Source organism: Phyllopteryx taeniolatus, chromosome 5, assembly GCF_024500385.1.
Source record: "Phyllopteryx taeniolatus isolate TA_2022b chromosome 5, UOR_Ptae_1.2, whole genome shotgun sequence".
NCBI classification, from domain to species: Eukaryota; Metazoa; Chordata; class Actinopteri; order Syngnathiformes; family Syngnathidae; genus Phyllopteryx; species Phyllopteryx taeniolatus.
This window is the reverse complement of record NC_084506.1, coordinates 10707251-10732677: the sequence shown is the minus strand read 5'-3', so window position 1 is coordinate 10732677 and position 25427 is coordinate 10707251. Positions and strand designations below refer to the sequence as shown.

The 25427-nt window shown below is 44.2% G+C and overlaps 1 protein-coding gene across 2 annotated transcripts in view; it reads left to right on the top strand.

Annotated features, from left to right (window-relative positions):
* Positions 1–16181: 16181 nt before the first annotated feature.
* Positions 16182–25427, top strand: part of cpne2 (copine II) — a 58793-nt gene continuing 49547 nt past the window's right edge. For both annotated transcript variants that reach the window (XM_061772619.1, XM_061772618.1), the window contains exon 1: positions 16182–16358. In XM_061772619.1, the coding sequence (XP_061628603.1) occupies positions 16182–16358 (177 nt within the window). The remainder of the gene's footprint in view (positions 16359–25427) is intronic.

Genomic DNA, 25427 nt, shown 5'->3' with positions numbered 1-25427 from the left:
TTAATCAAATGGCAATAGGGTCCCTCGAGGGTCAGTTCTACGAACCCTTCTGTTTAGCCTTTATATGCTACCCTTGGGTCAAACTCTTCAGAACCTCAATATTGACAAGCATAGCAATGCAGATGACACACAGTTATATCAAGCAGTGTCTCCAGATGATCCAGAGTTCAATTGAGGTGTTGTGTCACTTTCTAAAACAGATAAATAACTGGATGAACCAAAACTTCCTTCAATTAAACCACAACAAAATTGAGGTAGTTGTTTTGGGCAGTAAAGAAAAGAGGTTTGCTGTTAATAAATACCTGGAGTCACTCGTTTTTAAAACCACAGACCAAGTCCGCAACCTTTGTGTGCTGATAGATTCCGACCTGACTTTGAGCAGTCATACTGTATCAAATCAATCACTAAAACAGCCTTCTACCTGCTGAAGAACATATCCAGAGTGAAGGCTTGCATGTGCCAACCAGATCAGAAGAAGCTAAGCTGTGCTTTTATCTGAAGTAGGTTTGACTATTGTAATGGTCTTCTGACTAAACTCCACCAAAAGAGCTTTAAACAGCTGCAGTTCATTCAGAATGCTGCAGCTCGGGTTCTGACCTGAAGTAAGAGATCACAACATATTCCTCCAATTCTGAAGTCTCTACACTACCTGAATGCATTAAAGACAAACCCAGTAGGGCTCTGATATCTACTGACTCAGGTCAGATAGCGGCACACAGAGTCCAAAGCAAACATGAAGCACAAATGGAATAAGTTACCAACAGAAGTGAAGTCAGTTCCAAGTGTCAACGTTTTTAAATCCGGGTTAAAAACTCATCTTTTTTGCTCATGCTTATGATTAAGTATTTTTGTGCATTTCCACCTTTAAATGATATGTTTTGGGCGGCTCGGTGGTGAGTGGTTAGCACATCCACCTCACAGTTCTGAGGACCCGGGTTCAAATCCAGCCTCCCCTGTATGTAGTTTGCATGTTCTCCCCGTGCCTCTGTGGGTTTTCTCCGGGTACTCCGATTGCCTCCCACAACCCCAAAACATGCATCGTAGGTTAATTGAGGATTCTAAATTGCCCGCAGGTGTGAATGTGCGTGTGAATGGTTGTTTGTTTATATGTGCCCTGCGATTGGCTGGCGACCAGTTCAGGGTGTAACCAGCCTCTCGCGCAAAGATAGCTGGGATAGGCTTCAGCACTGCCGCGACCCTAGTGAGGATAAGTGGTACAGTAAATGAATAAATGAATGCTCTTCTCTCTCTACACGAACTACTGCACCTCAGCACACCCGACTGTCAAACTCCTGAAGTTTGCAGATGACACCACTGTCATCGGCCTCATCAAGGACGGTGACGAGTCTGCATATCGACAGGAAGCGGAGCGGCTGGAGCTGTGGTGCGGCCGACACAACCTGGAGCTGAACACGCTCAAGACTGTAGAGATTTTCGTGGACTTCAGGAGGCATCCTTCGCCACAGCTGCCCCTCACGTTGTCCAGCTGCCTTATGTCAACCGTCGAGACCTTCAAGTTCCTGGGAATTACAGTCTCTCAGGACCTGAAGTGGGCGACCAACATCAACTCTGTCCTCAAAAAGGCCCAGCAGAGGATGTACTGCCTGCCACCGGAGCTGCTGAGACAGTTCTACACAGCGGTCATCGAATCAGTCCTGTATTCTTCCATCACAGTCTGGTTTGGTGCTGCTACAAAAAAGGACAAACTCCGACTGCAACGGACAATCAAAACTGCTGAAAGGATTGTCGGTACCCCCCTACCCACCATTGAGAACTTGCACGCTGCCAGAACTAAGACAAGGGCGTGCAAAATCCTCTCGGACCCTCTGCACCCCGGTCACCAGCTCTTCCAGCTCCTTCCCTCAGGTAGGCACTACCGATCAATGCAAACTAGAACTAGTAGACATTCCAAAAGCTTCTTCCCTCTTGCGATCAACTTCTTAAACACCTGACCTACAATTCCATTACAACATGCTGGCAATTTTTTGACTTGAGTTCGTTGTCACATTTCTGTGGGGCCAATTATGTATTACTCGTGCACTCACTGTAGTTGTCTCGCCATGCTGCACTAATTTGCATATACTGGCCACTCATGCCAGAGTAGCATCTGCTCCATTTGCACACTGATTGAGGAGTATCTTTAACATTTGCACAACCAACATTGCCCCAGATTATCGCACTACTCGTCACTTTAAACCGCATACACTCCTTGAAGTCTCAGCGCCCTTTGCACAATGGTCATTGCACCGGACTATTGCAATATTAGTCATTCGAACTGCTTTAAGTGGTCGAGGACTCTGCATCTTTTTGCACAATTGTCAAAAAAAAATAATAATGTACCGGCATTACCAGATAACTAGCAATCCTTTACTGCTCAGTGACTGTTTTTTTTTTGTCAATGTCTTTCTGTCTCCAAAGTGTTCTGTAAATTGACTGTCTGTTGTCGTGCTAGAGCGGCTCCAACTACCGGAGACAAATTCCTTGTGTGTTTTTTGGACATACTTGGCAAATAAAGATGATTTTGATTCTGATTCTGATTATTTTTTTTGCACTGTACGTTTTTCAGAGTCCAAAGCAAACATGGTGAAGCAGTTTTTAGCTGCTATGCTTCACACAAATGGAATAAGTTGCCAATAGAATTGAAGTCAGTCCCAAGTGTCAATCTCTGTAAGTCCAGTTTAACGTTTTGTCATGCTTTTTACAGCATTTCCACTTTTAAATGATCTTTCTTGCACTGTACAGTTTTTATTGTAATTTGTATTTTTGTCTCTTTGTTTTTAATTTTTTAAGCTGTCTTTCTCTCTTTTTTTAAATGCTTTCAATGCTTTCAATGATGTAAAGCACATGGAGTTACCTTGTGCATGAAATGCGCTATAAAATTAATTTGCTTTGCTTTGCTTTGCTTTTGACTTTAGCCCACCTTCCACTGCACTTCTAAGATGCAAGACTACTGATTCACCACCAGGAAGTGCTCTTTACTGCACTTTTTTTCCTGCTTGTGGTATAGTTGGTTTGCAGTATGTTGCAGTATTTACTGTGTAATCCTTAGTGGCACTGTGGAATGTAGATGCAGTACAATAACTCATTAATGAATAGTTCACGTAACAGTCATGATATTGTTGCCTCATAAAAAGCCCACGCCAGTTTGTCTTGAATGCTACATTAGCTGGCCGCAATAAATATGTCGCCTGCTATGGAACTCAATATTATCTCAGCAGAGAGGATTTACATATGCGAGACAAAGTGTTTCATATTGAAACAAATATAATTTGTCTCACAACCCTCATTCGGAGTGTTGTGTCACTGCACACATTTAGCCTCGTTCAACATTTGTGCTCTGATACTGTCTCTTGCTGAGATCATTGTTCATGTTGTTCTGATGACTTCTTTGTACTTCCTGCTTAACTGCTGCAACAAATAATGCACTGGCATGGGCTTCCCACCACCCAAAGTGCAACAATGTTTTTGAGGAGCCTTGTCATATTATGCTGAGCTACTGTTCTTATGCAACAGCAATAATTCTGACCTCAAAGTGGAACTGGACAGTCACTCTTGGTGTGATGGGCTTTGCCTGTAATTAATGTTGTGTTTTATTTTATACATGATATTCTTGCATCTATATGCTCAATTCCCATATTAATGGAAACAAACTACAGCCGCTGATTTGACATCAGCATTTGTTATAATACTAACAATGTTTAAAGTGTTTATGAAGTTCAGAGGTCTGCCCCCAGCAACTCTCCTGAAGTGATCTTTCTATGGGCCCAGGACTGAAAGGGGTATTGTATTATTAAAATTCTAAGTGGATGGCCTTAGAATAAAAATTTTTAATGTTCAAATTTGTTTGTGATGCATGGATGCCATCCAACAATAGTTATGTTGTTTATTGTGGAAACATTGATGAAAGATATATATATATATATATATATATATATATATATATATATATATATAGACGGCACGGTGGACGACTCGATAGCACATCTGCCTCACAGTTCTGAGGACCGGGGTTCAAATCCCAGCCCCGCCTGTGTGGAGTTTGCATGTTCTCCCCGTGGCTGCGTGGGTTTTCTCCGGGCACTCTGGTTTCCTCCCACATGCCAAAAACATGCATGGTAGGTTAATTGAAGACTCTAAATTGCTCGTAGGTGTGAATGTGAGTGTGAATGGTTGTTTGTTTGTATGTGCCCTGCGATTGGCTGGCGACCAGTTCAGGGTGTACCCTGCCTCCCGCCCGAAGATAGCTGGGATAGGCTCCAGCACGCCTGCGACTAGTGAGGAGAAGCGATAAAGAAAATGGATGGATATATATATTTAATTTCTATTAGTTACTATTGCCACCTCATTTTGGTTAGGGGGTTTGTGTGTTTCAGTGACCCTAACAGCTATACCAGCAGAAGCTTTGTCTTCAGGCTGGGCAGGTCTTACAGTAGAGGTCTGATGAAGTGCAATCCATTCATTTGGGGTTTGACACTGCTAAAAACCTAATCCGATGAAGAAAAAAGTTATGGTGCGATAAAAAAGTATTTGCCCCTTTCTCAAAAAATATTTTGCATAGGTTCCCCACTTTAATCTTTAAGATCATCAAACAAATGTAAATATCAAACAAAGATAGCTCAAATAAAAATAAAATGCAGTTTTTAAGTGGTGATTTTATTTATTAAGGGGGGGAAAATGTACCTGGACCTGTGTGAAAAAGTAATTCAGTCATTCATTCATTGTCCGTTCCGCTTATCGTCACTAAGGTCGCGGGCGTGCTGGAGCCTATCCCAGTAATCTTTGGGTGAGAGGCGGGGTACATCCTGAATTGGTCGCCAGCCAATCGCAGGGCACATAGAAACAAACGACCATTCACACACACATTCACACTTAAGGGCAATTTAGAGTCCTCAATCAACTTACAACGCATGTTTTTGGGATGTGGGAGGAAACCGGAGTGCCCGGAGAAAACCCACGCAGGCACGGGGAGAACATGCAAACTCCACACAGGCGGGGCCAGGATTTTAACCCCGGTCCTCAGAACTGTGAGGCAGATGTCTAACCAGTTGCTCACCGTGCCGCCTGAAAAAGTAATTGCCCCCTAAATCTATCAACTGGTTGGGCTACCCACAGCAGCAACAACTGAAATCAAGCGTTTTCTATAACTGGCAATGAGTCTTTTACATCTCTCTGGAGCTATTTTGTGCCACTCTTCGAGTGGAATTGTTTTAGTCCAGCACCACAGGAGGGTTTTTGTACATGAACGGCCTTTTTAATGTCATGTCACAGCATTTTAATCGGCTTTACGTCCAGATTTGCTGGTGTGTTTTGGATCGTTGTCCTGCCGCAGGACCTATAAGTGCACTTCAGCTTGAGGTCACAAAGTGATGGCCAAACATTCTCCTTCAGGATTTTCTGGTAAAGAGCAGAATCCATGGTTTCATCTATCACAGCAAGTCATCCAGGTCCTGAAGCTACAAATCAGCCTGTGGTCATCACACTATCCATCCATGTTTGACTGTTGGTATGATGTTCTTTTTCTATAATCCTGTATACATTTACACCAGATGTAATAAGTGACACGCCTTTCAAACACATCAACTTTAGTATTGTCAGCCTATAGAATATGCCCCAGAAAGTCTTGGGAATGATTTAGATATTTTTTTTCCTTTGCAAAAGTAAGAAGAACCTTTATGTTCTTTTTTGATCAGCACACCAGTTGTTTTTGCCTTGGAAATCTGCCTTGGATGCCATTTATTGCCACTCTCTTCATTATTGTTGAGTCACGAACACTGACTTTAACTGAGGCAAGGGTGGCCTGCAGTTCTTTAGATGTTATATCCTGGGTTCCATTGTGACCTGGATGATTTGTCGCTCTGCTCTTGAGGCAATTTTAGTAGGCTGGCCACTCCTGGTAAGGTTCACCACTGTTCCATGTGTTGCTCACCTGCTCTTGATGTTTTTGGGATCGTGGCATTTTAGTTTTTAATTTTGTTGTTAATTGTTTTGGTTTGTTTTGTTGTCTGGAGGAAATGGGACTTGGGTGGTGTCAGTGAAAATGAACTCAGCGTTCCAAACATTTTTTGATTAGCCGCAGTTAATTAATTATTTAACAAGAGGGGGGGGGGGGCATTACTTTTACACACAGGGCCAGGTAGCTTTGAATAGTTTTTTTCCCTCCCTTAAATAAAATCACCATTTAAAATTGCATTTTTTGATAACTTGTTTTGTCTTTGTCTGATCTTTAAATTTGTTTGATAATCTTAAACATTAAAGTGGGGGGAACTATGATATATATATATATATATATATATATATATATATATATATATATATATATATATATTTTATATATAAGAATTTGATAAGGGGGCAAAGATATTTTCACACAAGAACAAAACATGCTACATGGTGTGTATGCGCCCTTCAATTTCTGCATGCCAGGTAAACAAACGTGATGAAATGCACAGGTGAAGTCGGGTCTCAACTTCAATACTCCTTCCACTGTGCTGTGTGATGTGATCTAGTATGCCAAAACGCTTAAGCAGCTTTGAAACCAAGCGGCTTTCACTTTTATTTTGACGGGTTTATTTGATTTACTTCCCGTAAGAGGCTGTGCAATTTCTCTTAACTTCGTGCAGCTCGTTGTGTAAAGGTAGGGGAAAGGAGCGTGCCTTTCCTCCAAGGATGAATTAACGATGCAACTGCGCTTTTCGGGATACTGACGATAAACATGCCAGTTGGGACCTCTGATTCAAATATAGCTTAATGATATATATATATATATATATATATATATATATATATTATTTTTTTAAACGACCACTATTTCCGCGCACAGCAACTAAATAAATTGCCACTAGAAAACCGCGGAGAAGTTTATTTATTTTCACTAAGGTAAGTGTGAATTTAGCGCTAACGTTGATTTGTATCAGAGCGGTGGTTCTTGTGAGCAGGACAGAAAGATACCGACTGAGTGCCGAATGAGCATTTACAGAAAACCTGCAATCGTTTAAATGTAAGGAAGCATGCTTATTCCGTGTATGCATGTGGGTGTACTGTTAAATTCCATGTTGAAGTTGGAGGTTTATTAACGCCTTCATTGAACATGGCAGAGATTGCACATGGTATGAATTTGAGCTTGAGGAGCAATCTTCATGTTGTCTTGTTGCCCAGCTCATCCTGTTATTGGCAGGTTGTGACTGCTCTTGCTCTGATGAGTGCAGGTGACGTTTAGGTGTGAATGTTTGACTGGAGGTGCATCTCCTCAACTTGAAAGAAGACAGCATACACCTTTTGCATACGTGTAATGCACTCAAATACACAGTTCGACAGCTCCCACACGTTGGTATAGATTTCAGATTTGACTTCTTGCATACACGGGAAACAATTGGCTGTAGAAATAGAATATGAGTTGAAAGCATCCAATTTAAATGGAGAGGACATAAAAACAGTATATTTACAGCCAGTGGTCTTGAATGTTCATTCTTTCCAGCCTTAAATGTCCAGTAAAACCCTGAATGAACTCTGTGAAGAATGTTGTGTCCCTTTCAATTCTTTTTTTGTATGTTCGTATAGTGCTGTTTAAAAGACTCTGTTTAATATTCCCTATCATGTATTGTGTAACAGTTGAAACCCCTCACTCTCATTCAACATTGGGGTGTCGCAGGTGTTTTCTGAAAGGTGGATTTCTCCGTGCGTCTGCTTTTTCCATTACCACTAATAGTGTGACATCACAAGGGGAGGATCATGTTGGTGATGACACATTGTGTATCTTAGCAACAAACAGCATCCTTTTGGCATGCCGTTCTGTGAACAAATCCACCCTTATGAACATGAGGTGTGAGGTTGTCTCGAAGCTGCACCAACATTGAGGAAAAAAATGACTTTTCAGTAAAGAGACCTTTTCTTCCTTATTGCGCTCAAAACTGTTAAGTCTTTACTACGTCATGACTTAAAGGGGATTTTCTATTCCGGAGGCTTTGGCAAGGCCATGATATGTTTCACAGCAGATCATGTAAAGTGGCTACGGGAAGTATTCAGACCCCCTTAAATTTTTCACTCTTTGTTATATTGCAGCCATTTGCTAAAATCGTTTAAATTAACACACAGCACCTCATTTTGACAGAAAAAAACAGAATTGTTGAAATTTTTGCAGATTTATTGAAAAAGAAAAACTTAATATCACACAGCCATAAGTATTCAGACCTTTTGCTCAGTATTTAGCAGAAGCACCCTTTTGAGCTAATACAGCCATGAGTCTTTTTGGGAATGAACCAACAAGTTTTTCACACCTGGATTTGGGGATCATCTGCCATTCCTCCTTGAAGATCCTCTCCAGTTCTGTCAGGTTGGATGGTAAACGTTTTCAATTCTCTCCAGAGATGCTCAATTGGGTTTAAGTCAGGTTTTCTGGCTGGGCCGTTCAAGAACAGTCACGGAATTGTTCTGAAGGCACTCCTTTGGTATTTTAGCTGTGTGCTTAGGGTCATTGTCTTGCTAGAAGGTGAACCTTCGGCCCAGTCTGAGGTCCTGAGCACTCTGGAGAAGGTTTTCTTCCAGGGTATCCCTGTACTTGGCCGCATTAATCTTTCTTTCGATTGCAACCAGTCTCCCTGTTCCTGCAGCTGAAAAACACCCCCACAGCATGATGCTGCCACCACCATGCTTCACTGTTGGGACTGTATTAGACAGGTGAAGAGCAGGGCCTGGTTTTCTCCACACATATCGGTTAGAATTAACGCCAAAAAGTTCTATCTTGGTCTCAACAGACAAGAGAATCTTATTTTTCACCATCTTGGAGTCCTTCCGGTGTTTTTTAGCAAACTCCATGTGGACTTTCATGTGTCTTGCACTGACGGTAAGCTCTAGGAAGAGTTCTGGTCGTCCCAAACGTCTTCCATTTCAGGATTATGGAGGCCACTGTGCTCTTAGGAACTTTAAGTGCAGCAGAATTGTTTTTTTGCCACAATTCTGTCTCTGAGCTCTTCAGGCAGTTCCTTTGACCTCATGATTCTCATTTGCTCTGACATGCACTGTGAGCTGTAAGGTCTTATATAGACAGGTGTGTGGCTTTCCTAACCAAGTCCAATCAGTATAATCAAACACAGTGAAGGTGTAGAACCATCTCAAGGATGAGCAGAAGAAATGGACAGCACCCAAGTTAAATATATGAGTGTCACAGCAAAGGTTCTGTGTGATATTTGAGTTTTTCTTTTTTAATACATCTGCAAAGATTTCAACAATTCCGTTTTTGTCTGTCAATATGGGTGCTGTGTGTACATTAATGAGGAATAAAAAGAAATGATTTTAGCAAATGGCTGCAATATAACAAAGATTGAAAAATTTAAGGGGTCTGAATACTTTCCGTACCCACTGTATGTGGCTTCATAATATTGTAAAAGGTATTGTTTGAGTTTCTCGAGGGCAACAGTGACCTCCGCCAGGGTCATCCTGCATGCATGGCCATATCTGCTTTCTGCTTTTTCTCAGAAGGCATTTTTACATGAACAATTAAGTGAGGGTTGGCAAACGACATATTGCATTTGTGTTTTAGTGATTAGTTGTTTCTTGCATATAGTTATGGAAATAAAAACTACAGATTGTGACCTTATCTTTCAATGACCTTTCTAAAACTCACTGATAACGCATTGTGATTCCAGCTGTAGTTGTCACGTACGTGGTTAGGGCGAAGGCGAGTAACGCAAGGCAAGAACATGGTGGACCCAATTGCATGGAAGCAAGGCAGGAGTGCGGGAGTCTCAAAATAATAATATTTAATCTTCAAAAAGGGAAAACAAGAATATTGGCTAAAGCAAAACTGAACGAAGTCCCACAACAGATAATCAAACCAAAGTAACAAAGAAACACTTAAATATCTAAAACTGGAAACAAACTATGACCTGTAAGACGTGGAATAGATAGGGAAAATGACACCTGACAATGACATACCACAATGATAAAGACAACTGACGACTATGACATGGCAAAGACATGTGACTACGACAATGAACCGACAAGAACTGAAAGAAACCAGGAAACTAAATACAAACAAATTGACGAGACAATGAGGAACACCTGGACAAGACACGAGTGGCTGGAGAGAGCTGATTGGTCGACACAAAGTAGACGAGAACAGGTGGACACAACAACCTAATGAGCACACGACAAACATGGAACACAGGAAAACATGGAACAAAACTAAACACAACCCAAACCAAAACACAGACCATGACAGTACCCCCCCTCTAAAGGAACGGATCCCAGACGTTCCCCAAACAACAACCAAAAAGTCACTAACCCAGGGTGGACGGAAGGGGGCCTGGAGGAGGGTACAGAGTCCACCCCTCAGGTCAGTCTGGTGGCCATCCAGGCCACCCGAGGTGAGGTGCTTGGCTGAGTGGTTCAGGAGGTCGTCCAGGATGCCAAGCACCAGGGTCTTTACAGAGCCATTCAGGCGGACGGCCACGGTGCCGAACCCAATGGTAATGCAGGGGCCAGGCAATAGGGTTGGGTGGCGGCCGCTGGACGAACGCCGCCGGAGCGGGGTCGGGTGGCGGCCGCTGGACGAGCGCCGCCGGAGCGGGGTCGGGTGGCGGCCGCTGGACGAGCGCTGCCGGAGCGGGGTCGGGTGGCGGCCGCTGGACGAGCGCCGCCGGAGCAAGGACGGGTGGCGGCCGCTGGACGCGCGCCGCCGGACCAAGGACGGGTGGCGGCCGCTGGACGAGCGCCGCCGGAGCAAGGACGGGTAGCGGCCGCTGGACGAGCGGCGCCGGACCAAGGACGGGTGGCGGCCGCTGGACGAGCGCCGCCGGAGCAAGGACGGGCGGCGGCCGCTGGACGAGCGCCGCCGGAGCAAGGACGGGCGGCGGCCGCTGGACGAGCGCCGCCGGAGCCAGGACGGGTGGCGGCCGCTGGACGAGCACCGCCGGAGCAAGGACGGTTGTCAAACCTGCCCCCAAGCCACCATGTTCAGTACCAGCCATTTTTCCTAGTTCACCTTCCCGAGACCTTGTGCACTCTTCCACTCCCGTACCCTTTACTCCCAAACCTCAATGGCGGCAGGCTGAGGAAGCGACTGCAGGCCCCGTTCCTGCTCCTCGGCAGCTGCGGCTGGCTCCCGTTCCTGCTCCTCGGCAGCTGCGGCAGGCTCCCGTTCCTGCTCCTCGGCAGCTGCGCCAGGAAAAATGGCTGGTACTGAACATGGTGGCTTGGGGGCAGGTTTGACTAGACGTGACTTAATTGGAGCCGTGGAACAACGTGTGGGAACAGGTGAAAAATTAAGTGACTTGTGAACAGGGGAAAAACAACAAGGGGGCAAAATTTGACCTTTACTTGGGCGGGTGCCCAAGAAAAGGTCTGAGGGAAAGGATTTGGACTCACTCGGGTTGGAAACGGGGAGACGTGACAAAAACTGACGAGGACGGGATAAACTAGGGAAGGAACCAGAAAAATCTAAATCTGTGTCAGATTCAGAATCAGACAGGAGGTTAACTAAATCGGGGCCATCTTCACAATCAGAAAAATCAGAATCTAAAGAAACGTGGATGTAAAATAGTAGGGCATGGTGAATAACTAGGACAAGTGGGGGGATCCGATGAAAAGGACAGAAAAGACTGAACGATAGGGCTTACTGGAGGAGGGTAGGTATGGATGACAGGCTGAGGACAGTGGGAGGCAGTTTGGTGGTGTCCAGGGTGACGCCATGTTCTTCCCGCTGGGTCCTGTTCTGGTCGGTTCATTCTGTCACGTACGTGGTTAGGGCGAAGGAGAGTAACGCAAGGCAAGAACATGGTGGACCCAATTGCATGGAAGCAAGGCAGGAGTGCGGGAGTCTCAAAATAATAATATTTAATCTTCAAAAAGGGAAAACAAGAATATTGGCTAAAGCAAAAGTGAACAAAGTCCCACAACAGATAATCAAACCAAAGTAACAAAGAAACACTTAAATATCTCAAACTGGAAACAAACTATGACCTGTAAGACGTGGAATAGATAGGGAAAATGACACCTGACAATGACATACCACAATGATAAAGACAACTGACGACTATGACATGGCAAAGACATGTGACTACGACAATGAACCGACAAGAACTGAAAGAAACCAGGTAACTAAATACAAACAAATTGACGAGACAATGAGGAACACCTGGTCAAGACACGAGTGGCTGGAGAGAGCTGATTGGTCGACACAAAGTAGACGAGAACAGGTGGACACAACAACCTAATGAGCACACGACAAACATGGAACACAGGAAAATATGGAACAAAACTAAACACAACCCAAACCAATACACAGACCATGACAGTACCCCCCCTCTAAAGGAACGGATCAAGGACGGGTGGCGGCCGCTGGACGAGCGCCGCCGGAGCAAGGACGGGCGGCGGCCGCTGGACGAGCGCCGCCGGAGCAAGGACGGGCGGCGGCCGCTGGACGAGCGCCGCCGGAGCCAGGACGGGCGGCGGCCGCTGGACGAGCGCCGCCGGAGCAAGGACGGTTGGCGGCCGCTGGACGAGCGCCGCCGGAGCGGGGACGGGTGGCGGCCGCTGGACGAGCGCCGCCGGAGCGGGGACGGGTGGCGGCCGCTGGACGAGCGCCGCCGGAGCCAGGACGGGCGGCGGCCGCTGGACGAGCACCGCCGGAGCAAGGACGGTTGTCAAACCTGCCCCCAAGCCACCATGTTCAGTACCAGCCATTTTTCCTAGTTCACCTTCCCGAGACCTTGTGCACTCTTCCACTCCCGTACCCTTTACTCCCAAACCTCAATGGCGGCAGGCTGAGGAAGCGACTGCTCCTCGGCAGCTGCGGCTGGCTCCCGTTCCTGCTCCTCGGCAGCTGCGGCAGGCTCCCGTTCCGACGGGTGGCGGCCGCTGGACGAGCGCCGCCGGAGCGGGGACGGGTGGCGGCCGCTGGACGAGCGCCGCCGGAGCGGGGACGGGTGGCGGCCGCTGGACGAGTGCCGCCGGAGCCGGGACGGGTGGTGGCCGCTGGACGAGCGCCGCCGGAGTGGGAGCCTTGGCGCAGCTGCCGAGGAGCCGGAGCGGGAGCCTGGCGCAGCTGCCGAGGAGCCGGAGCGGGAGCCTGGTGCAGCTGCCGAGGAGCCGGAGCGGGAGCCTGGCGCAGCTGCCGAGGAGCCGGAACGGGAGCCTGGCGCAGCTGCCGAGGAGCCGGAACGGGAGCCTGGCGCAGCTGCCGAGGAGCCGGAACGGGAGCCTGGCGCAGCTGCCGAGGAGCAGGAACGAGAGCCTGCCGCAGCTGCCGAGGAGCAGGAACGGGAGCCAGCCGCAGCTGCCGAGGAGCAGGAACGGGGCCTGCAGTCGCTTCCTCAGCCTGCCGCCATTGAGGTTTGGGAGTAAAGGGTACGGGAGTGGAAGAGTGCACAAGGTCTCGGGAAGGTGAACTAGGAAAAATGGCTGGTACTGAACATGGTGGCTTGGGGGCAGGTTTGACTAGACGTGACTTAATTGGAGCCGTGGAACAACGTGTGGGAACAGGTGAAAAATTAAGTGACTTGTGAACAGGGGAAAAACAACAAGGGGGCAAAATTTGACCTTTACTTGGGCGCCTCCGTTGGCCACCACGCGGCGGTCCCGGGTAGATGGCCAAACGGGTGCCCAAGAAAAGGTCTGAGGGAAAGGATTTGGACTCACTCGGGTTGGAAACGGGGAGACGTGACAAAAACTGACGAGGACGGGATAAACTAGGGAAGGAACCAGAAAAATCTAAATCTGTGTCAGATTCAGAATCAGACAGGAGGTTAACTAAATCGGGGCCATCTTCACAATCAGAAAAATCAGAATCTAAAGAAACATGTGGATGTAAAATAGTAGGGCATGGTGAATAACTAGGACAAGTGGGGGGATCCGATGAAAAGGACAGAAAAGACTGAACGATAGGGCTTACTGGAGGAGGGTAGGTATGGATGACAGGCTGAGGACAGTGGGAGGCAGTTTGGTGGTGTCCAGTGTGACGCCATGTTCTTCCCGCTGGGTCCTGTTCTGGTCGGTTCATTCTGTCACGTACGTGGTTAGGGCGAAGGAGAGTAACGCAAGGCAAGAACATGGTGGACCCAATTGCATGGAAGCAAGGCAGGAGTGCGGGAGTCTCAAAATAATAATATTTAATCTTCAAAAAGGGAAAACAAGGATATTGGCTAAAGCAAAAGTGAACAAAGTCCCACAACAGATAATCAAACCAAAGTAACAAAGAAACACTTGAATATCTAAAACTGGAAACAAACTATGACCTGTGAGTAAGACGTGGAATAGATAGGGAAAATGACACCTGACAATGACATACCACAATGATAAAGACAAATGACGACTATGACATGGCAAAGACATGTGACAACGCACAATGAACTGACGAGAACTGAAAGAAACCAGGGAACTAAATACAAACAAATTGACGAGACAACGAGGAACACCTGGACAAGACACGAGTGGCTGGAGAGAGCTGATTGGTCGACACAAAGTAGACGAGAACAGGTGTACACAACAACCTAATGAGCACACGACAAACATGGAACAAAACTAAACACAACCCAAACCAAAACACAGACCATGACAGTAGTATTTGTCACAGACATTGCATGTATAGGTTAGTAACAATACAGGGATGTCACACATTTTCAACCAGGGCCACATGAGCTTTATGGTTGCACCCAGTGGGTAGGTTGTAACTGTAAGACTCGATCATACCTCGTCAATGAAAACTGTTTTGTATTTGACTTTTTTTGGCAGGAGCAATAAAAACGCCATTGTATAGCATAAAAATGAACAACTGTAATTTGATTTGGCAGCAGAAACATACAGTAGATAGATATACAGTACGTTGCAACAGCTATTGCTGTATGTTGTTAGAGTAAATGTTAATGTTTTGATATTGTGTAGCAGACTTCTTCATGGCTCTCTGCCTTTCAGCGTGTAACAATGTGGAGCAGGGTAAAGGGACGTGTCCACAAAGCTCACAGTTTCATCAAAGCAATGCATTTACATCTTGCATTCAAATCAATGCAATTCATCGTGTAATGACTAATTTTAGCCCATTGATTTTGACCTGTAAACATCAATCAGACTCAGATCACTGTCAATACCTTATTGTTAGTCATATGAACAAAACATTATGCTCATAGTCAAATGTTGATACATTGTTCATTTGTACAAAGCGACTGACTTTCAAAATCATAAACTTGATTTATGGGATTTTCATTGGACAATATAAATGTATGATTACTGACACTAGATTACATATTGGCTCTGTAGGTTACTATAAAGCAACAAAATGAATGAATAAATGAACGAATGAGTCACAAACCAAGGAACTAGACAATAGTCAGGTGAACAAAATTATTTTTTTTTGTCACACAAATGTTTTTACTTTTTGGTTCACTTTTTTTTGTCATAGAAGACATAGCAGTTGTTTTCTCTTAAGATGAAAGGCATTGGCTTTCCTGTCTCATTAAATTACCTTTCCTTTGTATCAGCTTTTGTTTTAATTATGTGGACCAGCATGACTAGCCCACATTTGTTTCTTGCGATAGTCCGGGAGGGCTGACAACCAGGGGAGCTTTCGACAACGTTTCTTTGGTTAATGAATTGATCAAGGAAATTAAGTTCAATTCAAAGTCAGTGATTAATTGATTATTATATGCATCCCTACTGGCCATGGCCAAGCCCACACACAAATGAAAGTTACTACTTTACCAAGTCAGGAGTAAGTCTACCTCATGCGTGAGCTCAGACTCCTTCCCCACATTCGAGTAACTTTCCATGCCCTATCCAGATTTTGGAGTCTAAAACTTTTCTTTTCAGTGGTTCTTAAAGTGTGAGAGACGGGAGACGTTACAGGTGGGATTGGAATGGAGTGGAATCTGTTTTCAACCCGTGCTCATTTTACCTGCTGATTTAGAAAATTGTTTGGGATTTTTATGTAATGGTACACAGGCAATGACGGCAAAGTAGGGAATGGTGGAAAACGAGAACCCCTTTCTTAATGGGTAATGGGTCAACAAGGGGATGGTCACATGTTACTCATTTGAACAGACAAGCACACACTAGACCAGGGTGAAAAAACAAAATGGCTGTGGTGCAGTTCCTTGATTTTACTTTGAATTATTTACTTTAAATTGATAAATCATTCGCTATCACTACTACTTTTTCTTCTTTCTAATGAGGGTGACTATTGGTGACGTCAGACGATGGCCTACACTTTGGGCTCAGCCATTGAGGGCCAGACACGTGGTGTAGGACCTCAGCACTGCATCACACGGGTGGAGCTTTCTGTTACTGCTGCCAACCTTCTGGATCGCGATGTAGCCTCCAAGTCTGACCCGTTCTGTGTTCTCTTCCATGAAGTGGATGGGAACTGGGTGGAGGTAAGACAAAAGAGGGAGGTGTTAAACACTTAGTTTTACATTGAATGACATTTTGAAGATGGTAGCTCACAAAAGTGAGTACACCGCTCACATTTTTTCAAAATATTTTATTTGAGCTTTTAATGGGACAACACTCAAGAAATGACACACTGCTACAATGTAAATGAGTCAGTGTACAGTTAGTATGAGAGTATCAATTTACTGTCATCTCATTATAACGCAACACAGCCGTAAATGTGAAAATAACTGGTAACAAAAGTGGTGAGTACACCACTAAGTGAAAATGTCCAAATTGTACCGAAAGTGTCAATATTTTTTTGTGGTCACCATTATTTTCCAGCTATGCTTTAACATTCTTGGCCAAGGAGTTCGACCGAGCTTCACAGTTTGCCACGGAAACCCTTTTCCATCCCTGTATGAAGACCTTGCACAGATGCTCAATAGGGGTTAGGTTTGGGGACATGCTTGGGAAGTCCATCACCTCTAGCCTCAGCTTCTTTAGTGAGGCAGAGGTTGTCTTACAAGTATGTTAGAGGTCATTATCATGTTGGAATACTGCCTTTTGGCCAAGTTTCCGAAGTGATGGGATCATGCTCTGCTTCTGTATTTCACAATACATGTTGGCATTCATGGTTCCCTCATTGAACTGTAGCTGTCCAATGCCGGCAGCCCTCATGCTGCCCCAGACCATGACACTCCCACCACCACTTTTGACTGTAGGCAAGGCACACTTGTCTTTGTACTCCCCACCTGGTTGGTGCCATTACACGCTTGACACCATGTGAACAAAATAATTCAAATTTACCTTATTGGGCATTTTTTCCTCCCCTTCCATTTGCTGACATTGGACAAAAAGCAGACTACACTCTAGATTGGTTGCCAGCCAATCACAGGGGACATACAGACGCAGACAACCATTAACACTCACATTCACAGCATCACTGAGTGGGAACTGAACCCACACAGCCTGGACAGAAGTCAGACGAATAAACCACTACACCATCAGTGACTACTATGCAAAACATAAAGGTGATTATTGTGGTAAAAAAATTATGGGATTTTGCAGTTTTAAAACCACGAGCAAGATTTGAATATAGCCTGACCAAAGCTGCGGCACTCACTGATGTACACGAGCATGATTCTCAAACATAACGCACATTTATAATGGCATGCAATTATGAAAGTGGATAGCTAGGGGCAGGTAATGGTTAGCTTTCTTGTTTTCTACAACTTTTCCACAACAATTCCAATGACGTTGGGACGAGAAAATAGTCCAACAGTTTAAGGACAATGTTCCTCAACGTACAATTGCAAGAAATTTAGAGATTTCATCATCTACGGTCCATATCATCATCAAAAGGTTCAGATAATCTGGAGAAATCACTGCATGTAAGCGGCAAGGCCGAAAACCAACATTGAATGCCCGTGACCTTTGACCCCTCAGGCGGCACTGCATCAAAAACCAACATCAATGTGTAAAGGATATAACCAAATGGGCTCAGGACCACTTCAGAAAACCAATGTCAGTAAATACAGTTCGGCGCTACATCTGTAAGTGCAACTTGAAACCTTAGTATGCAAAGCAAAAGCCATTTACAACAACACCCAGAAACGCCGCCAGCTTCTCTGGGCCCGAAGCTCATCTAAGATGGACTGATGCAAAGTGGAGAAGTGTTCTGTGATCTGACGAGTCCAGATTTCAAATTGTTTTTGGAAATTGTGGACATCGTGGCCTCCAGGCCAAAGAGGAAAAGAACTGCTATGGACGCAAAGTTCAAAAGCCAGCATCTGTGATGGTATGGGGCTGTGTTAGTGCCAATGGCATGGGTAGTGAAGGCACCATTAATGCTGAAAGGTACATACAGGTTTTGGAGAATCATATACTGCCATCCAAGCAACGTCATTTTCATGGACACCCCTGCTTATTTCAGCAAGACAATGCCAAACCACATTCTGCACGTTACAACAGCGTGGCTTCGTAGTAAAAGAGTACTAGACTGGCCAGCCTGCAGTCCAGACCTGTCTCCCATTGAAAATGTGTGGCGCATTATGAAGCGTAAAACATGACAACGGAGACCCCGGACTGTTGAACAGCTGAAGCTGTACATCAAGCAAGAATGGGAAATAATTCCACCTCCAACGCTGCAACAATTAGTGTCCTCAGTTCCCAAATGTTTATTGAATGTTGTTAAAAGAAAAGGTGATGTAACACAGTGGCAAAAATTACCCTGTGCCAGCTTTTTTGGAACGTGTTGCAGCCATAAAATTCCAAGTTAATGATTATTTGCTAAAAACTATAAAGTTTATCAGTTTGAACATTAAATATGTTGTCTTTGTAGTGTATTCAATTCAATATAGGTTGAACATGATTTTCAATCATTGTATTATGTTTTTATTTATGTTTAACACGTCCCAACTTCGTTGGAATTGGGGTTGTACATTCTGAGCTTTGCCTCTGCTAGTACAAGCAAGCAGCCAGCCGCCTAAACACTCACCGCCAAGCGAGCGGAAGATGAGACAGCTGCAACGCCGACAGGGAAGTGGTAGGAAGATCCAGTCCACTGGTTTTCATTCTAACGTGTCTTTTAAGACACATGGGAACTGTTGTTCCACTAAATTGTGGAAAAAAATGCATGATGTATTTAGAATTTTGTTGCACAAACCTTTGCAGCAATCACTGCAATCAAACAATTTCTGTAACTCACGACTGCATGCTCTTTCCACAGATGTTCAACATGATTGATTTCAGGGATCTTTATCTTTTAGCTGTTTGTTTTGGGTCATTATACTGTTGGCAAACCTATGACCTGAGACCAACCTTTCTTTCTCTTACTGCTCACTGGAAGTTCAGTATGGCACCTCATGGCAAAGTACTCTCTATCTTAAGAAAAGAATATTTGCTCTACATAAAGATCACAGAGGCTATACGAAGATTTACATACCTGAAACTGAGCTGTAGCACTGTGGCAAAGTTCATACAGTGGTCCACTCAGACCAGGCCTCGCCATGGTCAACTGAACAAGTTGAGTGCACATGCACAGCGTCAATATCCAGAGGTTCTCTTTGGAAAATCAGGTGTAGTCTGCCTTTTGCCCGATATCAGTAAGGATGGACTCCAGCTGTCCACAACCCTAAACTGGATAGGCGGTATAAATAATGTATGTATGGATTCTTCTTTTGCATCGGTAGCACGGAGGAAGAGTGGTTTGCACACCTGCCTCATAGTTGAGAGGTCAGGCTCTCCTGTGTGAAATTCATGTTTTCCCTGTGCCCCGTACATGCTAGAAGAAGAATCATCTTTTTATTGTCATGAACATGCATGCATGCACACGAAATTTGTTCTCTGCATTTAACCCATCACAGTGAACACATACACATGTTAGTGGAACACACTGGAGCAGGGGGCAGCTGAAGCGCCCGGGGAGCATTTCGGGGTATCAGTGTCTTGCTCAAGGACACCACAGGCGTGAGTCCGGGGGATGTTGGCGGATGGTCCAGTCGGGGTTTTGAACCTAGGTCCCCCACGGTGGCAGGCGATGATCTTAACCATTGGGCCACGGCTGCCCAATACATTCTATACATTCTAATGAATTGTCCATAGGTGTGAATGGTTGCTTCTCACCTAAGGTCAGCTGGGATAGGCTGACTGAAGGGGTAGGAAATTGATGGAAGAAATAAAATGCACTCACTAACCATTGCCAGTTCTCTCAGAAATCTTAAAAGGTGGGAGAAAAAGAGAAAAAAAAATCACTTTAAAAAGAAACAAATCAAAGGCGTATTAAAAATCCAAACCAGGAAAGCTACCATATACTTATTTCTAAAGGTACTAACACAGTTAACTTATCCATCCATCAGTTTCTGAGCCGCTTCTCCTCACTAGGGTCGCGGGCGTGCTGGAGCCTATCCCAGCTATCATCGGGCAGGAGGCGGGGTACACCCTGAACTGGTTGCCAGCCAATCGCAGGGCACATACAAACAAACAACCATTCGCACTCACATTCACACCTACGGGCAATTTAGAGTGTTCAATTAACCGGAGTGCCCGGAGAAAACCCACGCAGGCACGGGGAAACTCCACACAGGCGGGGCCGGGGATTGAACCCCGCTCCTCAGAACTGTGAGGCTGACGCTCTAACCAGTCGGCCACCGTGCCGCCCACTCCAAATTATTCAACTCATTATTATAAATGACATTTACAGTATTTTCAATATGTACAAACTATTAATCTCCTTTTTTTTTTTTTTATATATTTCAATTATTATGCTTCCCTAACTGCGCCAACTGTTGTGTGTTGACACAAAAACATTTCAATATTTTGAGAATGTCAGAGACAGTTATCAGGACAAGGAAATAAATCTTGTTTAAATGGAGTACAATGGTACATTTACTTATGTCTATACATCCATTTTCTATACTACTTATCCTCGTTAGGGTCACAGCCTCGCGGGTGTGCTGGAGCCTATCCCAGCTGACTTTGGGTGAGAGGTGGGGTACTGGTTGGCTGCTAGCCAACCAATCGCAGGGCACATAGACAACCATAAACAAACAACTATTCATCACATCACACCTCATGACAATTTAGAGTCTTGAGTGAACCTAACATACATGTGCTTGGAATGTGGGAAAAATATGGAGTACCCAGAGAAAACCCACACGAGCACAGGGAGAACATGCAAACTCCACACCCGAAGGCCAGAGCCCAAATTCGAACCCGCAACCTCGGAACTGTGATGTGGTTGTGCTAACCACACGTCCACCTTGCCGCCATCGACTCATACTGTATGTGCATGTAAATGTTTCTCTGATGAAGTGGACTATTATAGCATAATATTGTTTAGGATTTATATTAAATCTTGAATTGTAAAGTAGTTACCTGTTAATGAGTCGTAGGATGTTCATTATATGAGTTTTCTTCTATATTTATGGGAAAACCAAAATCCTCCTTTAGTGTTTGGGTTCCAATTTTGATTTGAGTCTTTTTTTGGGCCACATATACAAATAATTTTGAAGCATTATTTTTGCTGTATGATGTCTGCTACCTCAGGGATTCTTTTTTTGCAGTAAACAACTGGCCAGCAAGACACACTAGTGTTTGTCTCCGTGTGTGCCTGCTTGTGTGAAGGCAAGACCTTCGTAGTAGCTATCTTACGGTCAGCGGGGCATGTGGCTCTGATGTGAAATTGCCATCGGTTGCTATGGTAACAGAGCCAGGAACTAAATAAGCTCCTAAATTGTAGTCCAAACCTTCTCTCGGCTGTTATCCACAGCACTCACAGTTTAGCATATGCAGCATTTCACATCCCTTATCCCTCCAGTTAGCTTTTGTTGTGTCTGATTCCTTTCTCCAATTGTTTTTTTCCTCATTTGTCCCCCTTCGTATGTACAGTATTCATCTCTCTTTGTCCTGTGAGATGGAGGTGTGAGACTCAGTTGGATCCATTGGGGAAATGCAGAGGGCAGGAATGGCTAAAAGTGTGAGCGCAAGCCATAAAATAAGAAATTGTGAAGAGGTGACTGTGGGGAGACAGATGGAGCACACCAGAGCAGAGGCTTGCAAAGCTCAAAGTTACAAATTTATGGTCACAAATTAACTGTGGTTCCATACTGTACAAAGTATTTCCCTTGAAAGTAAGGTGAAAGTAGACGCTGTGGCTGAAGACTGTAGTATGGTTAAATTTTCTTATAAGTTGTTGATAAGCTACTGAGACATTCTGAAAAACCTAAGCCTCTTTACCCCTTTGAAGGGCATTGGGTGTCCACTCTCAATGAAACACACAAATCTTGATGTTTGAAGGTGGTCCACCTCACACCACATGTACGGTAAGACACAACTCGTCTCACCACAATTCAATTTAAGATAGCTTGCACTTAAACAGTTTGTGATGATGTGTCTACAGGAGTGATCAAAGTTTCTGCATTAAACACTTCTATTGCTTGCCTTTTATGTACAAAGACAATAATGAATGAATGAATAATAATGAAAACCCAATAAAATGGAGCTAGTGTCGGATCAGCTTAGCAGAACATTGCTTCTCTGCCGTCGCTTCACCATGCATCAATACGTGTTAATTACAATGAAAACCCTCTTACAGATGTGGCCCAAATACAAGTATAACACCTTTATGTAGTAGCTATGTGTGATTAGATGTGTCACTAGCTGACAGTCGCTAATTTCTCTAGCAGCTGGAGCACTGACTCGCCGAGCTACAGAACATGTCAGGTCACGTCAACGTGGATCATTGGACCAATGGTAGCGAGGTCATTTTCATGTCTAAATGCTGTCACATTTTATTTTTGAAAGGCCACGTATTGGCTTTTACACACAAAGACACATGCACATGCACACTCATGTGCAAAACAACAGTGACAAGCAGGCATCACACCCTAAACCCAAATTTGTATTGAACTCAAAAAGACGAGTATAAAAAATGTAAATTAATCTAATTTGTTGACGCCAGCACGGTGGGCGATTGGTTAGCACATCTGCCTCACAGTGTGGAGTTTGCATGTTTCTCCGGGTACTCCGGTTTCCTCCCACATCCCAAAAACGTGCGTGGTAGGTTGATTGAAGACTCTAAATTGCCCGTAGCTGTGAATGTGAGTGCGAATGGTTGTTTGTTTATATGTGCCCTGCGATTGGCTGGCGTCCAGTTCGGAGTGTACCTCGCCTCTCGCCTGAAGATAGCTGGGATAGGCTCCAGCACGCTCACGACCCAAGTGAGGTACAGAAAATGGATGGATGGATGGATAATTTGTGACAGTACTTCTTAATTCTGAAGAAACTGAACTTTTTTGTGTGCTTTCTTATTGGAATTGTGTTTTTAAGTCTAACCAATAGTTTTTACTCAAACCAACTGATTTTGGATGACAAATTTACCAATATGACTTGTGAAATTTGAGGAAGTTGAACTTTTTCATTGCTTATCTTACTGTAATTATGTGTTTGAGCTCAAACGATGCAGGTAACCTCGACCCTGCCCATGCACAGGTCTGCCAAGAATGTAGTGGAAGCCAGTTTTGACAGTGTCCAACAGAAAATGTATGTCTGTTGGTCCAAATAAATGCTAATACTAAACTTTAATGGTAACACAAAGAAGCCTGTAACACATCCAGGTTCTCTTCTAGTACGGATTTCAAGATCAGCAAGGGTTATTAATTCGAATCGTTGTCATTATTTTCATTGTCATGACTTCTTTTTAAATTTTTATCCATCCATCTTCACACTTAAAAAAAATAATAATTTGAATTTAAAAAATAATAATACACTGACCTTGTCTGATGGTGGTGCAGTTTGAATCAGTTGTGAGTGTAAAACCATTTGAGTGTTAGTCATGTAACCACTAGGGAAAATAACGTGACTGTCGAAGGCAGCCACACACTTCTGTCTGTTTGGTGTCTGGACTGTATTTTGGGGCCTTCGGTACTTACTTGAAACCTGAGACAGTTGAAATCTGCTAATTGTCATTGTTAGAGTTAAACCGTGTTCATTAACCCCTTCCAACTAATGAGCACTGATACAGCGGCTGAAATAGATATTGAACACTAATTGAGAGATTCCTTGGCAATATGTTTTGGTTCATTATCATGCTGAAATGTCCACCCCGTTTCATTTTCATCATCCTCGTAGATGGCAGCAGAATTTTATAAAGAATGTCTCGGTAAATTTGCCCTTTCAATCTTCCTTCAATAATGTGAAGTTTACCAGTACCATTTGTTGTAATGCAGCCCCACACCATCATGTTCCCACCTCCGAACTTTGCTGTTGGTATGGTGTTTTTAAGGTGATGTACAGTGCCATTTCTCCTCCAAACGTGGTGTGCATTATGGCATCCAAAGAGTTCAATTTTGCTCTCATCCGACCAGACTATATTCTCTCAGTATTTAACTGGCTTGTCCAAATGTTGTTCAGCAAACTTTAAACGAGCTTTGACGGGTTTTTTAAGCAATGGTGTCTTCCGTGTTGAGCGTGCATACAGGCCATGGCAGCGGAATACATTACTGACTGTTTTCCTTGTGACAACAGTACCTGCTAATTCCAGGTCTTTTTGAAGCTCTCCACAGGTAGTCCTTGGCTCTTGGACAACTCTTCTGATTATTCTTTGCACTCCTTTGTCAGAAATCTTGCAGAGTCAAATCTATGGTGCTATGATTGGGTTTCCACTTACGTGTTATGGCCCCAACCATGCTCACTGGAACATTCAGAACCTTAGATATGCGCCTGTAACCAATGCCATCGTTATGTTTTGCAACAATTAGTTTGCGATGGTCTTGAGACAGCTCTCTGCTCTTACCCATCATGAGATGTGTCTTGGTCCTTGGGTCAAAGTCTTCAAAACTTTAATTTTGACTATCATAGCTATGCAGATGACACACAGTTATATCTAGCACTGTCTCCAGATGACTCAATTGAGGTGTTGTGTCATTGTCTAAAACAAATAACTGGATGAGCCAAACCTTTCTTCAATTAAACCATAAGAAAACTGAGATTATTGTTTTTGGCAAGAAAAGAGGATTGCTGTTAGTAAACACCTGGAGTCACTCTCTTTAAAAACCAAACACCAAGTCCAAAACCTTGGTGTACTGATAGATTCTGACCTGACTTTCAACAGTCATATCCAATCAATTACAAAAGCTTCCTTCTACCATCTGAAGAACATATCCAGAGTAAAGGCTTGCATGTGCCAAGCACACCAGTAGAAGCTCATCCATGCTTTTATCGCAAGTAGACTGGACTATTGTAATGTTCTTCTGACTGGACTCCCCAAAAGAGCATTCAACAGCTGCAGCTCATTCAGAATGCTGCAGCTTGGGTTCTGACCAGAACAAAGAGGTCAGAGCATATTACTGCAATTCTAAAGTCTTTACACTGGCTCCCAGTCAGCTTTAGAATACATTTTAAAGTTCTGCTACTGGTCTATAAATCACTAAATGGTTTAGGTCCTGAATACATGAAAGAAATGCTAATGGAATATAAACCCAGTAGGGCTCTGAGATCGACAGAGTCAGGTCAAATAGTGGAGCACAGAGTCCAAAGCAAACATGGTGAAGCAGCATTTGGCTATTATGCTG